At 45.2% G+C, this 15,231-nt stretch overlaps 1 protein-coding gene across 1 annotated transcript in view; it reads right to left on the minus strand.

Moving 5' to 3' along the window:
* The window catches only part of ELL (elongation factor for RNA polymerase II), a 40,672-nt gene that overhangs the window by 14,578 nt on the left and 10,863 nt on the right, over positions 1–15,231 (minus strand). Inside the window, exons 2-6 of the mRNA XM_066636247.1 lie at positions 8,662–8,709; positions 3,606–3,727; positions 2,729–2,892; positions 1,328–1,581; positions 681–805 (exon numbers count right to left, since the gene is read on the minus strand). Coding sequence (XP_066492344.1) covers positions 681–805; positions 1,328–1,581; positions 2,729–2,892; positions 3,606–3,727; positions 8,662–8,709 — 713 coding nt within the window. The remainder of the gene's footprint in view (positions 1–680; positions 806–1,327; positions 1,582–2,728; positions 2,893–3,605; positions 3,728–8,661; positions 8,710–15,231) is intronic.

Below are 15,231 nucleotides of genomic sequence, written 5' to 3' on the forward strand. Positions count from 1 at the left end.
TGTTGTATCCTGGATGCCGAATTATAATTAAATGGAAAGTTACAAATAGGCTGCACAAAGTAATGAAAGGGGGAGTTAGATCTCCTTGAGTCCTCCCAGTAAAGAGGCTGCACTTAAGGCACATACATATATGCATGCACATTGGGATGGTCCAAGACCTAAAATAGACTCTGGGAAGGATGCAGCCGCCTGGGCAAATGACACCCAGCCAATGCAAACACAGAAGGTTGCAGACTGGGCAGTGTGTACCCTACAGCGAAATGAAAAATTCCGCAAGTAGGCTATCCAAATTCTGCAATCTGCATAGCATATACAGGCATGAATCCTCTGTTTGCATCAGTTTGCAAATTTAGTTTTTATCATCTTTGGAAGGGCAAGTTTTCTCCAGCCTGTTCCCAGAAGGGAAAAGGAGAAAAACTTCTCTTTGTTCGTTTCTTTACTGTGCGTATTTTATAAACCTCACTCACTCACACATATGCATACACCCACCCCCAATCATCGTTTTTCTAAACTAAGAAGCCACAAACACTCATGTCTTTCCTTAGCAAGGCAGAAAGCTGGGAGACTGCCATCTTCTATTATAACCCTGTGACTATGTTACGCCTCCTTCAGAACCACTAATTCTACCAGGAATAATGCACACGGGGCTCCAATTCCAAGACACAAGCTGGAACAACTACCGAAAGAGGATCTTCTTCAGCAGCTGTTGGTCTCCTTCCGAGTAGCCAGGCCAATCCTTCTGCACCTCTTTGTAAAGATAATCTTTCAGGGTACATGTGCTATCTTTGGCGTTCACATTTGCTACCTGGGGAAAAGGCAGAAATGAGAAGGGATAAAAGCTCTGGCTAGGCAAGCTCTGCAGAACAGGTACATAGTTAGTTAGTTAGTTAACCTTTATTGGCATTATAAATATTACAGCAAACAAAACAGGTACATACTACAGCTGTCCACTAGCTCTGGTCAATAACCTCGTAGGGCTGCAAAGGCTGCATTAATCTCATAGGGTTTCCAACCGTGGACAGCCAGATGCCTCTGGGAAGTTCACAATGTGGGGTGCAAACATGATGACCTTCTCTTACTATGTGTATTTGGTATTTCTGTATTCAGAGACACCCTGTCTCTGCAAATAATTATTATTTATATACCGCTTTTCAACTAAAAGTTCACAAAGTGGTTTACAGAGAAAGTCAAATATCTAATGGCACATGAAAGTTCCACTGAGGCTAACAGTCCTTCATGAAACTCAATTCCTTCGGGGTTCACAAATGCAGAACTAGGAGAAAGGGGTGTCTTTTGTGTGTGCATTTCTGCGTAAATTCAGAGCTACCTGCTGCAAGAGACCATCCAGGGAGTCCTTGTCCGGTATGGAGAGCCCGTCCTTCTGCAGCCTCAGGATGAGCTCCGGTTTCTTATAAGGTTTTAAGGCCAGCAAGTGAATCACTCGGTCTCTGCAGGGCCGCTGAGAGACTGTGCTGTTGCCCTTCCTCATTGCGCTGGCAAGATTGACAGGTGTCGGGCGTATCCGCGAAGGAACTGTGTCGGAAGCCCCTGGTGCAGGTTTACGCAGCTGAACCTTCCTGCCTAAGGATGAGGACAATATGGGACAGGATAAGACAACAACTTGAGCAATGATAGACTCTGCTTTGTTCCTCCACAGAAAAATCACCAGTAACTTCAATGCATACTAGCTGTTGATAAGACCTTGCTTCTCTTCCATCTAAGGTGCAATGGGGAGGAAAAGTATGTGTTGGGGGAAAACACACTCTAACTTGTTATGACGTATACAGCTGTCTGATTTTGATCAAGGATGAACTGAAGGACTAGAAGCAAGGCGAGTGGTGCAGATGTGGTCTACATAAGACTCAGCTGCTTCCCTTCCCCATACATGTTATTTCCTTTCTTCTCATCTCACCCAACTGTAAGCCTGCAGATTAAGCCTTTGGTTTTTTCATGCTTAATTTTAGTACAGTCCTAGAATGCTGAGCTGCAAAGTATCAGCAAAGGAGCTGAAGTTCATTTCCAGCTACACCTCATGCAAACACCACGGCCAAGGGAAGCATCTAAATAATTTTTTAAATTTCTAAAGACACACACACACACAGATAAGCTGACAATGTAGTCAAGGGCACCCACAGTTTAGAACACTTTTCAGGTGCATTTCCCTGTACTGCCTTCCCCCACCAGCCAAAAGAGTTTGAGATCTCTAAATTCAGGGGTCAAAGTAGGACAAAATCACTTTCTTCCAGTTACTCGTTAAGGTTAGCCCCAGCAAGCTGGAAAACACAGAGTTCGTCTTGCTGTCTTCCCAGCACACAGGAAGACAGACACATTTCCTTCCTGATCCCTCTAGCTTTGCCTGAAGCCTTTTGACCGACTTAAAAGTGATGAGTCAGGGGTTAACCAGGCAATCTGCATACTGCTACTGTTTGCAGGCACAGCGGGAGAAAGAGGGTGATCAATCCAAGAGTTGAAGAAAATGCTTATGGTGGTTCCCAGCTGTTCTTCACACTATGCAAAAGGCAGACGAGACTCTTTGGAGCCTGGGCCAATGTCGTATTGTATCCCTCCATGGAAGGAGTCGATTTTCATTTCAACGTTCTACCATTATGCAACCAGCCGTCTGGTAGCTTTCATCATTCTGAACCGTTTTGCCTTCTTGAGTGCTTAGGTCATACACATGCATGCGTACATCCACACAACTTGAAACCCAAAAGCCACAGCCCCTCACCAACGTAGCGGCCTCCAGGCTTGATGACAATGGCGCCTCTGCTCCGAGTCTCCGTCTCCACCTGGGCCATGCTCTGCTTTGCCTTCTGGTAGGAATCGTCGGTGGCGCAGACAGCAATTTTGTCCTGAATGCTGCCAAGACAATCCAGTTGAAAGTTCCCATTGCTAGGAAGAGAAGAAAATGAAGGAGTTATGAGCTAAGCCTGTGGCATGATCCCCTGGTTAAAATGGGGCATGAGAACTGAAGCCCAAGAACAGGTAACGGCAATAAAAGAATCACTACTAATGCCCACACTGATCTCCTTCTTCCTCCAAGAAGCTTAGGGAAGCATATACTGTTTCCCCACCTTTAACTTCACCACAACCTTGTGAGGTAGGGTTAGGCCAAGGAGTAACTGGCCCAATGTCACCCAGCGTGGTGCATGTTCTCCTCCTGTTTATTCTCTGTCTTCAGGACCTCCCCTGCCTCCATTGGGTCTGCTAGATGGGGTATAGATTATCTCTTGTACTGAGATCATGGCATCTTCTTCCCCTATTTATCCCTCCTCCATTTCCTTCCCTTTTCTGTTGTCTTTCTCATATCAAATTCTAGACTGAAAGCCACTTGGAGAAGGGACCCTTTCTCCTGAACTGAAGGAACTGCCTTTTCTCCCATCTACCCCACCTCTATCATCTCTCTGTGATGAGTTTTACAATGGAAGCCCCTCAGGACATGGATCATTCCTTTTAGATTTTATGAAGCATCACACATAGTCATGGTGCTCTAGAAAAAATGAAAACAAAGGGAGAGGCAGAAAATACTCGCAGTTGTGTCCCCTGACAGCAAGCCCTGCAGCACAGATGAGTTCCTTCACCTGCAGCCTGGGGGTGCTACTTACGTGGAGACATACTGCTGGATGCAGTCAAAGCTCCCCTGAGGGTTATCCTTGCCAATGTTGGAGAGATAAAATGAGAATGTCCTGACTTCTGCTGGACAGTCTGGTCTGGGTATTGAGATGTGCTGTGGAGAGGAGGAGACCACACTATTGAAATATTTGATGTGGCAAAAAAACCCACCCAAGTCCAGCTGTAGCCCTATTAATGATACCTCAGTCTTAACTCAACTCAACAACCTTTAATGGCATAATGAAAATTACTACGACATACTTAAACATAAACGGCACAAATACAAAACAACAGATAAATAATACACGGAAACCACAGGAAAATGCAATACCTCAGTCAATTCATAATGAGGTTCAGCTATGAATTAAACTGATTAGCCTACATCAGTTAAAGTACATGAGGAAAAAATCATTTTAAGGCACTTTCCTTCTTAAAAAGATGCTGTGCGCTTTGCACCACAACAGGCAAAATCTTAGAAGAGACACTCCCCCTTAGGTGGGAAGGAATGCTTCTTCTATGTCTGTTGTGACACAACACAAAAGGAAATGCCTCTTCTAAGATATTCCCACCTCCACTCGTTCTCACATGCACATTGGAGAGAATGTCTCTTCTAAAATGACACCTGATACAAAAGATACATATATATACACCATCTTTGAAGTATATTTCTTTGACAGTCTCAGAAGGGCAAGAGTCCCCCGTGCCCCCCCCGTGCGGAGCCAGCAAGGTGGAAAAGGGTCATGACGTGCAACTTCCAGTCCCCAATTAGCATGTCCGTTAAGACAGGGTTCGTTTCAGTATTGCAGCGGATACTGTCAATAGTTCCTGGGGATTATTTACACCAGACACCCAAGGGCCTCTGGGTCACACAGCGGGGAGGCACTCCAAGGGCACCCAGATGCTGCGACTGTTTATGCCATGGACCGCCACCTGTGGGTCTTAAAAATAGACCCACTGCAGCTGCAACTGCTCTCTTATGAACAATTGTTCGAAACAAGAGACACTACAGAGATGAGAACAAAGTTTGGTTTCGGCCAAAGGTTCTCCAAGAATAGAACAACAGCAACATCTTCTCTAGCAGAAATTAATAACTGGACTAAAAAATGATTGGAAACAAAAATGCTTATTATGATTCATCTGGGTTTTTCAATCCAAGGTCTAAGCTCCCACACTGGACCCCTGTACCATGAGCTCACTCCGTGGCTGAGGGCAAGTGGTTTGGCCCAAAGCCTCTGTTTCCCCATCTGCAAAATGCAGATAATAGAAGTGGCCTACTTTATAGGGCGGTTGCAAGGACTACAAAAGGGCAATGCTTGTGGAGCCTCCTCGGGGTTCTAAAGAGCTAAGGAAATGCTTCAGAGTTATTGTTGAACTCTGCGCATTTTCCTGAGGCTACCTGGAGATGACAGGAACTGAACCGAGGACTTTCTGCATGTGATGCAGGTGGTCTCCCGCTAAGCTACAGGCTCTTCCCCTGTGAAGCTGCCTTACGCCAAGTCAGACCACTAATCCATCTAACTCAGTGTGATCTATGCTGACTGGCATTGACACACTAGTGTTTCAGACAGGGATTTTTCCTAACCCTACTGAAGATGCTACCAGGGCTTTAACCTGGAAACGTCTGTATGAAAAACAGGTGCTCTATTGTGGACTTCCCTCCAAAGGGAAGGCTCCTCTTTAGGATGTAAGGTTCACACTTTCATAAGGAGTTAGCCAAAAGCACTTGCAAAGGGGCAGAGGTGTATTTATGAGAGTCACTGGCAGCTCTGGAAATCAAGATTACCCAATGCAGATCATGGTCCCTTAATTGTAAAGAGGAAGGTGCTAAGAGTTTGCCTCTTCCCAGTTCTACCTGGAACTGAGAGCACGTAACCAAGAAGTCAAGATGGCAACTTATCTAGAACCTTCCCTTTAGGGTCAAGCCAAGGTTTTCTGTGCTGGCTCCTAGAGTGGCCAGCCAAATGCCACTGGAAATTCAAAAGCATGGAAGGTTAGAAAATCTACCTTATCTGTACCTAACAACTATCCCAACAGAGGTAGACTGTAACTGAACATGGAGGCTTCATCTTGAAACAATCACAATAACTATGGACAGACATCCTCATCTTCCCTGCTATAGTTCTTTTTTCTGTTTCTTTCAAAGACTTATCTTGGGCAGGAAACTACCACAGTGACCTAGTGAGGTCGTTGAATGGAGGATATACTGCCCCTGAGCAAGGCCAAGTGTCAGAGGGGGTAGAAACAGCCCCAGTGCAATTATATTTTATTGTCTGATGTAAGCTGCCTTGGGTATCCTTCTGGATCAAAAAGGCAGGAGAAAAGCCAAACAAATCACTCCTCAGAGTGCAGTACTATGTGATTGGCTTGCATGGTCTGTTGGCTGCAGCCCATGATCAAGTTGACCTGGGTTTTTGCCTGTGTTGCAAAAAACATATGGCCTGGCAAGCATTTTAACATGGATCCAGATTGGTGGCCCAACCAGATCCTTGGTGTATGTTTAGATCCAAGGGGGAGCATTCACACAACTCTCAATGCAGAAGCAAAATCCACAAGCAGGGACTAAAGCTGCATGAGGCAGATCTTTCACCAGGGTGTCATCCCCCTTTAAAAAGAGAGGTGTGACTGTCTAGTCACCAGTTCCCCCTTTCCCTGATCCCCAAGGCAGCAAAAGCATCTTTCTCCCCATGACAGCTGAACAGGTTTCTTTGATTCCCTTTGCTCCATTTCCCCCCCCCCCACCTCTCTCTGCCTTTGGCCTTTTCCCGGGGAAGTGCAATCCATCAATTACTGACCAGGCCCGCACCACTGGGCCTCCCTTCTCTGAGCCCCGCCCCCTGTGCAGCCTGCAACAGGACCCAGCCTTCCTCTTTAAAGCGCCAGACGCAACCGTGCCAATTAACTCCCGTCTCATTCAGTTCAGGCCATGATTACAGGCAAGTGACAGTCTTTTCTGTACAAAAGCCTAGCCTTTTATGTCCACAGCCAGGCGTCTAACCACTCTCTCCTCCCCTCCCAAGTCTGCTCTAATTACCAATACTGCATGGTGGCATTTTCACTATAGCATTGCCTGATTTAAAGCAGCCATCTCAAAACAGCCAGCCAGCACTTCTGGCTGCTCCCAGCTGCTACAGGAAGATTCCATCGACATTTGGACAAATTTCTCCTAGGGAAAAACTTCAGGCAGCCACAACCTGGATGAATCACACTGATTTGTGTGCTCATTTTGCATGATTTACTTAGGCATGAGGAAGGGCAAGGAGGCTGGGGAAGTACAACTCCAGGAAATTCTAAGATTTCCCACTTTGGGAGCATCAACAAAGGCAGATATTTGGAAATCTGACTGCAGAACTATATGTCACCATGGTAAATGCATATTCCTGAACTCACACATGTCAAGCATACAGGGCAGGATTTGCAGTTTGGTCAAATCTTCCACAATGTTCAGAAAATTGGCTCTGCCACCTCCTTAGCAGAACTACATTTAAAAACGAACTTTTCCTTTACATAGTTGATGTTACTTTGCTCTAATTTCATTTTTTTTTTTACAGTTCTGTAAACATATGTCACGCTTGGTGTTCCAGGATAAAAGCCAAAGAGAAGAACTATCCAGCGAGGCATGTGAATTTATAGAAAACTTTCCTAACATTTAGAGGTTAGGAATATTCCATTTTTTAACAAGTTCATTTCAGCATTGCACAACCATAGTTAACTTTGTTTTTGGAACTGGACTAAGTGTCAAACCTGTTGAGGATGAAAGGATCTTTGTTGCATTAATAAAGTTAATGTACTTTAAAAACACTGGCCCGTTATTTGGCCAGTCAACCGGTCAAATCTTTTTGAACTAGTCAAACTCCCAAACCTGCTTTGAAGATGTCAACTAACATGACTCAAAACACAGTCCAATATTTGGACACAATAATGGCATCAGTGAAGTCCAGGATTTTAGTATGGAATTACTTGCTAAACATGGCAAACACTTGTTCCCAGATTCACACGTGATGGGTGTGATTGTGCATGTGTGCAAGGAAACCTTTCAAGTCTCCAAGATGCAGCACTGACTCTCCTCCAGTTCACCCACCTCCAAAAATGAAACAGATGGGAACTGAGAGAGGACCTTTGGAGTGGTGGTGCCCCCAGGCAACTTTGGGAGGGTAGTGACAGCACTGACATTCAAACTGTCTAGGGGCCAGGTCAAGACGATATTATCTACTGGGGCTTTTAATGTTTAAGCTGCAGCTTGCTGTTTTATTAGTGTTCTACCATTTTAGTCGATTATTAATCCTTCCCATTGTTTACCTGGTATCGATGCCCACTTAGGGGCTGCTTTTAATTTGTGTTCCTGTTTTTCACTGCATTGCCATGCAGTGGTAGCTGATTTTGCAATTTAATGTTGTTGTTTTTAATGATTTTCTTCAGAGGGCATCCGCATCCTCAAATAAAAACATGCTTGACCTCCTCACACCCACCAGTTCTAGCACACTTGTTTCTCAATACAAGCCCTGAACACAATGGAAGTAAAGACGGCCTTCAGAAAAAAACTTTAACAAATTATCAGAGGCAAGCGGTGAGAGACCCTAGTTCAGTGGAGGATCACCTGCTTTTCAAACAGAAGGTCCCAGGGTCAGCTCTCTAACTAAACAATCTCAGGGAGTGGGGCTGGGAAAGAGACTCTCAGTTCAAGATGCTAAAATGCTGTTAAAATGCTTCAAGGAAGACAATGCTGGGTACAGATCACTGGCATGACTCAGTTCAAGGCAGCTTCATAGATGTTCAGTGGGTGGGGCAGGCAAACCAGGAGCATCAACACTAGAAGGGTTAAGCACCCCGTCCTGCCCATTCTCACCTACAAATTCACCTGCCCATCCAGGTACATCATTATTAGTGTGAATGAAAACAAACATTTAAGAACTTGGCATTTTGCTTACTGCATGAAGTTCTGGTCTTGGGAGACTCCAATGCAGCAGTATCACTCAGGTTCCTGGGGTTCAAATCCCCTTGGGTTTAATAAAAGGGAAAAAAGTTTATATCAAATATGGTCCTTTTACTCACCCCTTGGCTTCCTTGAAACTGAATCGACGGCCTCAAAGCCACAGAGTCCTAAAAAAAAAAAAAGAGATTAGTCAAGTTAGAAGACATTCTTAAAGCAAGCTCTAATAGCAATATCACTCCTTTGGGGCTCAACTGAGTCCATTATTGTCTACTAGCCTTGATAGTTAAGAATGGAACCTCTCAATTGAGAGATTCTCTCCCTACCCAGGACGGCCAGGTGCTTTCTGCCATGCCATGCAAGCACAGAGATCTGGTACATGTAGGATTTAGCTCCCCCAAGAGTCTCAGCTTGTTTGGAATACATCTGATCTGGTTCTGCTAGCCATGAGAGGGACAAGTTCATGGATGCCACCTATTGGCCATGGTAGCTAATGGAGTTTCCATATACAGTGGCAACTTACCACTGAATACCAGGTACTGAGAGACAAATCACAGGGGAAGGCTACAGCTTGCATGCCTGGCTTGTGGGCTTCCCAGAGGCACCTGGTAGGCCACTGTAGAAAACAGGATGCTGATAGGTAAATTCAATTTGGTTTGATCAAGGCAACGCAAGAAGTCATACTGCATAGCACAGCTCCCCTGCCCCTGAAAAACTTATAGTCCAATGCTATGCCGGCCTACTCAGAAACAAGTCTCATTTAGTTAAACAGAATCATAGAGCTGGAAGAGAACCACATGGTCATCTAGTCCAACTCCCTGTCTGTAGCAGGAAATCCTCTCAGGTTAGCATGCATAGAATTGCAGTCCTAGTTGCCTCTTCTAGCTTTTGAGAGCTGCCCAGACACTGCCCGTCTGCTCTCAAGCTGCTCTGTCTTTCATGAAAGCTAGAAACATCTTATTTTCTGAAGGGAAAAAAAATCCTGAAAGCCAACATTCTCAGGATTCTGAACTCAATGCACCTAATGCAAAGCCACCCTATCTCTCTCCTTTCAGGCTGGAAAAATGCTGAGGTTTGCAACAACCACACAGTACAAAAATCACAGTGGGGGTGTGTGTGCTCGAGCCTGCTTCTCTGCAAGAAGGGACTTGCAAGCACCAATCCTTCCTCAGGATTCCACTTTTGATACCTCATGCCCCTTTCAAGGAGCCGAGAGAAGTACATATAAGACCTTGCTGCCGCCACTGCTCCTCCCCCCTACAGAAGCCCATTGTGCGCTCTCCCCCCCACCCCCTTGGCAACTTCTCCTTTCACAGCTGCAGAGGAAAAATCCCTGGCCTCCAACCAGCAACCAAAAAACAAAACCCCAAATTATTTTTTCTGCTTGTTGGGTTTCTGAGAACATTTCCAAAGTCCCTGGCATCTAGTTTCTTTTTTGAAAGTTCTCATCTGACATTTCAGAACAGAAAGTTAGCTGGGAAAGGTGAAGGAGCAGAGAGAGCAGGGAACCTAGAACTGAGCTACATAAACTAAGATACGCTAAGATCTGCAGTACAGTCGCCTGCGGTGAGCAAGGATAGACTTGGGTGACCAGAGAAGCTTATGAAACTTTATTTAATGTACATGCTTTGTAAATCACAAATATATGGCTACAAGGGCTAGCAAGAACATATTTTATTATACTTTATTTTATTTCTTGTGGTCTAGTGATTTGTGAAATTAGTTTGCCCTAATGGTAAGTGGCTAGGTGACATACAAACAGATTTGCAAACTCTCTGGCAGGGACTCGCAACAGATAAAGAGCAAGATGTGTTTCAGCACCTCTGCAAATGCCACAAGAGACCTGGGACACAGAGTCCCTCAGTTCGTTAGGAACAACTCTGACAACTGGGCTCTCAGGTCCCCCTTGAGATACCTCTGCAACAGACAGAAGCCAGCGAGTTCACTAGACACAGAGGTTCATGACATCAAGGTCCAAATTTATCTCTCTATATTAGCATATTGCAGCATGATATTAAAGATGCAGCTATCTCCACAGGGGCAGAAGCCATGGTTTCTATTATCTCATCCCCCCCCCCCAATCTGGAGACATTGTAAAGAGGCAAAGACATCTTTCCTTAATCCCCAGCAAAACAGAGGTTGAAACACCGCTAACACATTGCAGAAAGTTCTCCATCTTTTGCTAACTTGACCACCATGAGGGCTAGTAACTTTAAAAAAAAGTACACTGGGAGACTGTGAACCTGCAAAATTACGCCACATATTTACTCTCCTCATTCTGCAGCTTAACAGCATTATGCAGAATTATTTAGAATTTTTCAGGTGACAAATTTAATTCTTCAGTAAAGTCAGCCCCAGGAATGTCAAAATTCAAAATAATGTTTGCCCATATACTATATTCTCTCTTACATACAGATTTATTTATTGATAATTGGTGTGCTTACATCTGCATATCTCGGTAGCAGTAATAAAAAGAATTACAGCACAGCAGTATTCTAGCCCTCGATTCAAGATTTTAAGTGAGCAACTGCTGAAATCTCCCACAGGCTCTCTGGTAATAAATCAAGAAGGCCCGAGGTGAAGTGGGCCTTCACAGCACTGCTAAGACAGAGGGGAAATGGTTTGACTCTCCCCTCCCTTTACAGACCACAAAAAGTATTGCCATACAGGCTGGTGAACTAGGCATTGGGGGCAGAAGTAGCACTGCTTCACATTTCTCTCCTCCCCTCATGCTTCCCAAGACCACAACAAGGCAACAGCAAGAAAGGAGAGAGCAGCTTCTCTTCCTCACTATAATGAATTGTTTGCTTCTTGGGGAAATGAGAGAAGCGCAGTGCAAAATATCCAGGAGACTTTGTGGGGCGTGGCAACAGCAGGACCCAAAGGAAGTGCAGGCACAGGGGTCAGATGGCAGGGCACACACTTGCCACTAATAGGCACTCCGGTGCTCTTCAGGTGTCGCCGTGCACGCCAGCAAAGCGATAATGAGCTGGGAGTTTCCCACAGCAGACCCCAGCAGGGATGGCTGAGGAAGCAGCCAGCCAGCTTTTGAGATTTCTTTGCTGAGCCCCTGTTCAGGTCTCAGATTCACAAGGAGGCCGGACCAGTTTGTTGGGAAAAACAGTGGCTGTAGCTGAGGTGCCTGCTTAGATGTGCATATTAAGTGCATCCGTTGTGCAGGCAGGGTGCAACGCAAGCTGCTGCAGGTGGAGATGCTAGGATTGTTGTCACAGCTCTCATACAGACCCCCCTCCTCCTCCATACAGCAACGAGTTAAGGGGTGCCTAATACATGTGGCCTTACTAAATGGGAACAAAGGTCCACGGAGACCATGAACCTGTTTCCAAAAGCAGACATCCAGATGCTTCCAGGAAGCCTGTAAGCTGCAGGAAAGCAACAACCCTTCCCAAAGATAGACTGCCCCTCTGCATGGAGGCTCCATATAACTCTAATAGCTAATAGCTGCCAACAGACTTCTCCATAAGAAGGGTCTTAAGTGGATCTTACTCATCAAGGTCAGCATCCTTTTCCAAAGGAGATCTATATGCCTCTGGGAAGCCCACAAAAATGGTACAGTTGGGATGGCGCTCCCTTTGACCCCAGCAGCTATGTTCAATGAGAGATGGAATGCTCCTAGGAAAAGAACTTTACAAAGGTTGCCAGGCCTCCTTTGGCTTTTCCACATGGACCCTCAAAGACAGCAAGGATTATAGCAGTAAGGAGGTGCAGAAGTGCAAAAGGCATTTTGAACTAGCCACAAGACAACTGCACTCCAAGCCAAAAGCAAAGAAATACTTAGTAATGATCCACCATATATGAGCATTCAATGAAGTTTACATACATCAGAAAACCTTACAATAGTACTGTGGGATAGAAGAGGATCAATATCCCTGAAGTGTAAGTAGAGGAATTTAAGGCTGAAGGAAAGACAGAGTAGCTGGTCTAAGGCCACTGAATAAGAGCATGGCCAGGAGGAGATTTGAACAGAAAGCTTAAGAATAAATCAGTCTTTTTGCCACTATGCAAACTAGTCTCACACATACACATGTAGGCGCTCTCTCTCTCTCTCTCTCTCTCACACACACACACACACACACACACCAGGTATGTCAGTAAACATTCTTGAGGACTAGTATCTTGTGGACTAGCAGTACCCGCATTCATGTGTGAGCAATTCTCAAGAGCCAGGAACTGTGCTTGTCTTCTTTTCCAGGCTGCAATAACTCTCCAAGGCCAGCAGCAAACACACACAGCTTAGAAAATTTATGCTTTGCAGGGTAGGGCTTGTGAAATTTGATGTGTAGGGGGGAGGGGGACAGAGGGAGGAGGAGCTGGTTCTTGGCAGAGACTCTGAGGCTTCAGGACTCTTTCTAGCGTTTGGAAGAAAGCTGAGCCTGGCACAGAGGAGAGAGGGCAGGACTGAAGAGGCGAGGCGTGGAGCAGCGCTACAGACTTGTGTGTAAACATTGATGGTTTGAATGAGCCCAGCCGAGTGAGAAATGGAGCTCCATTGGATTCCCCGAGACTGTTTTAGAACAAACAGTGCAGCTGCTGGATCAGAAATCTTTACATCAAGAACTGGCACTTAGAAACAAGGACAAAGAGAGGGCTGAGGAGTCTTTGTTAAAAGAAATAAATCCCAGAATTCTATCATTTCCACAAATTATGCAAGCTATATAAATAAACCAACCAATGTAGGTCTGAGTATGCATGTCTTGTCTGGTTACAGGATTTTACTAAATTGTGTGTCATTGGAGACATATCATTCCTATCAATTTAAATTCCTGGTTGAGGAGAGCTGAAGCCAAGCATGCAAAGAACACAATTGCTTTACTGGATCAGGATCATCCACCTGAGCACACTATCTCCAAGAGTGGTCAGCCAAATGCCTTTAGGAACACCGCAAAGGAGGGTATGAATGCAGCTGCCATTCCTGCTGCCTGTACTGCAGGATCAGGTATTCAGAGGTAGACTGCTTCTGAACCTCGAGGCTCTATGTAGCCACCATGACCAAGTCATTGGCAGACCTCTTTCCCTCCACCACAAATTTTTCTACCCCCTCCCCCCACCATAAAGTCTCTAAAAACTAGAGGCCATCACAACACCATGTGGCGGTAAATTCCACAAGAACCTAATTCATTTGGTGAAGAAGTCCTTTATTTTCTGTTTCCTGGCTGGTTCTCCTGAATCTCCTGTTCTCCCCCCCCCCGCCCCATAAAGAAAAAGGACGTGGGTGGATTCAAAACAGGGACATGCTGAACCTACATCCAGTTCCAATTCTTACCAATCACCTGTCTGGCCAGGGCCTTCAGGGTACCTTCCTCTCCCATCAGAACTGTTTCAAGGGGCCGAGATGCCAAACATCTACACCTTACAGGGAGAAGTTACAAGGTAGTGCCAGGCAAATCAGCCCATCATTAAGAACAGATCTATTAAGCAGATCAAGTCCCAAATTCAAACCACCAGGTCTGACTCTTGCTCTCCACTGTTAAGAGGACATGCAAACCATGCCCCCTTCTCATCAGTGTCAAATTCACAGTGTGCAGCAGTTTTACAAAAAAAACAACAACCCCAAACTCTAAACCATCATACTAACCCAGAAGGGGCTGCAGATTTTGTTGCCCCAGCCTCCGTGTTTAGAGAATAACTCTGGGAAAACTTGAAAACCAAAACCCACTTCCTTGCTCAACTTTATTTTTGGTCACTGTTTGTTATTACAGGCTCCCTACTTGGTCCCAGCTGAGCTGTACACACCAGCAGTTTGTTATTGCAGGATTACATATTGGGCTGCGCCTGCCACCACCTCCTGCCATCATTTCAAGCCAATTCAGAAAGAAAAAAGAAGGAGGGGTCCCCTATACCCACACACACAGTATGGCTTTTACCCAAAGTTTCACTTATCCTGCTTCGCTCTTTGCTGATGCAGGAGGGCCTCATTTGCCTCAGAATCTAGTTTTCAGGACTGTTTCCAGCAACTAATTTGAAAGAACTTGGCATTCTTTTTTTCTAAGATTCTAGTTCTCAAGATCACAAAAGTTGAAAGCATGTAGGAAATGCCAGGAATCTCAGAAATTAGAGAATGGGGCTCTAACTCAGCTACTAAGGGCATCACATCAAAGCAAAGACTCTGAAGGAATGAATGGATCCTGAGGGAACTGAAGACTTCCTCCTCTCGTCATCAGTTAACACATGATACTAGTGCTCATAGAGGTATTCTGACCTATATCTGGGCTGTACTATTTCAGGCTGTGGATACAGAGCCCAGAGGATGGAGTGTTACTTCATGTACAAACATTCTCTGCACCAAGAATACCAGCCCATCAAGGAGAAGATTAGGCTACACACCTTTCTCCTGCCATGCTAGTTTCCTACACGCAAAGAACCTTTTCTGTAAGAGGTCACATGCCATCATATAAGACCTAACCTGAAATGGCACAGCTCAGGAGTAGGTAAAAGATGGACTGAATGTCAGTCTGAATCCTCAGAGATCCATCTGTAGGCCGGGTAAAGGGGGGAAAACCCCTTTTTTTCTCCCATGATAGGCCCATTCCTCACTGGGCCTATCATCCCAACCTGAATTTGGTGCTGCTTTGTCTGAACAGCGTTTCCCTCTGAGAGGTTTCAGAAATGGTGGAGTATTGTGTTGGAGACAAGAATATAAGAATCCTGTTGCTTGATCAGAACCAAGGTCC

The sequence above is a fragment of the Tiliqua scincoides genome, chromosome 8 (genome assembly GCF_035046505.1).
Source record: "Tiliqua scincoides isolate rTilSci1 chromosome 8, rTilSci1.hap2, whole genome shotgun sequence".
Taxonomy (NCBI): domain Eukaryota; kingdom Metazoa; phylum Chordata; class Lepidosauria; order Squamata; family Scincidae; genus Tiliqua; species Tiliqua scincoides.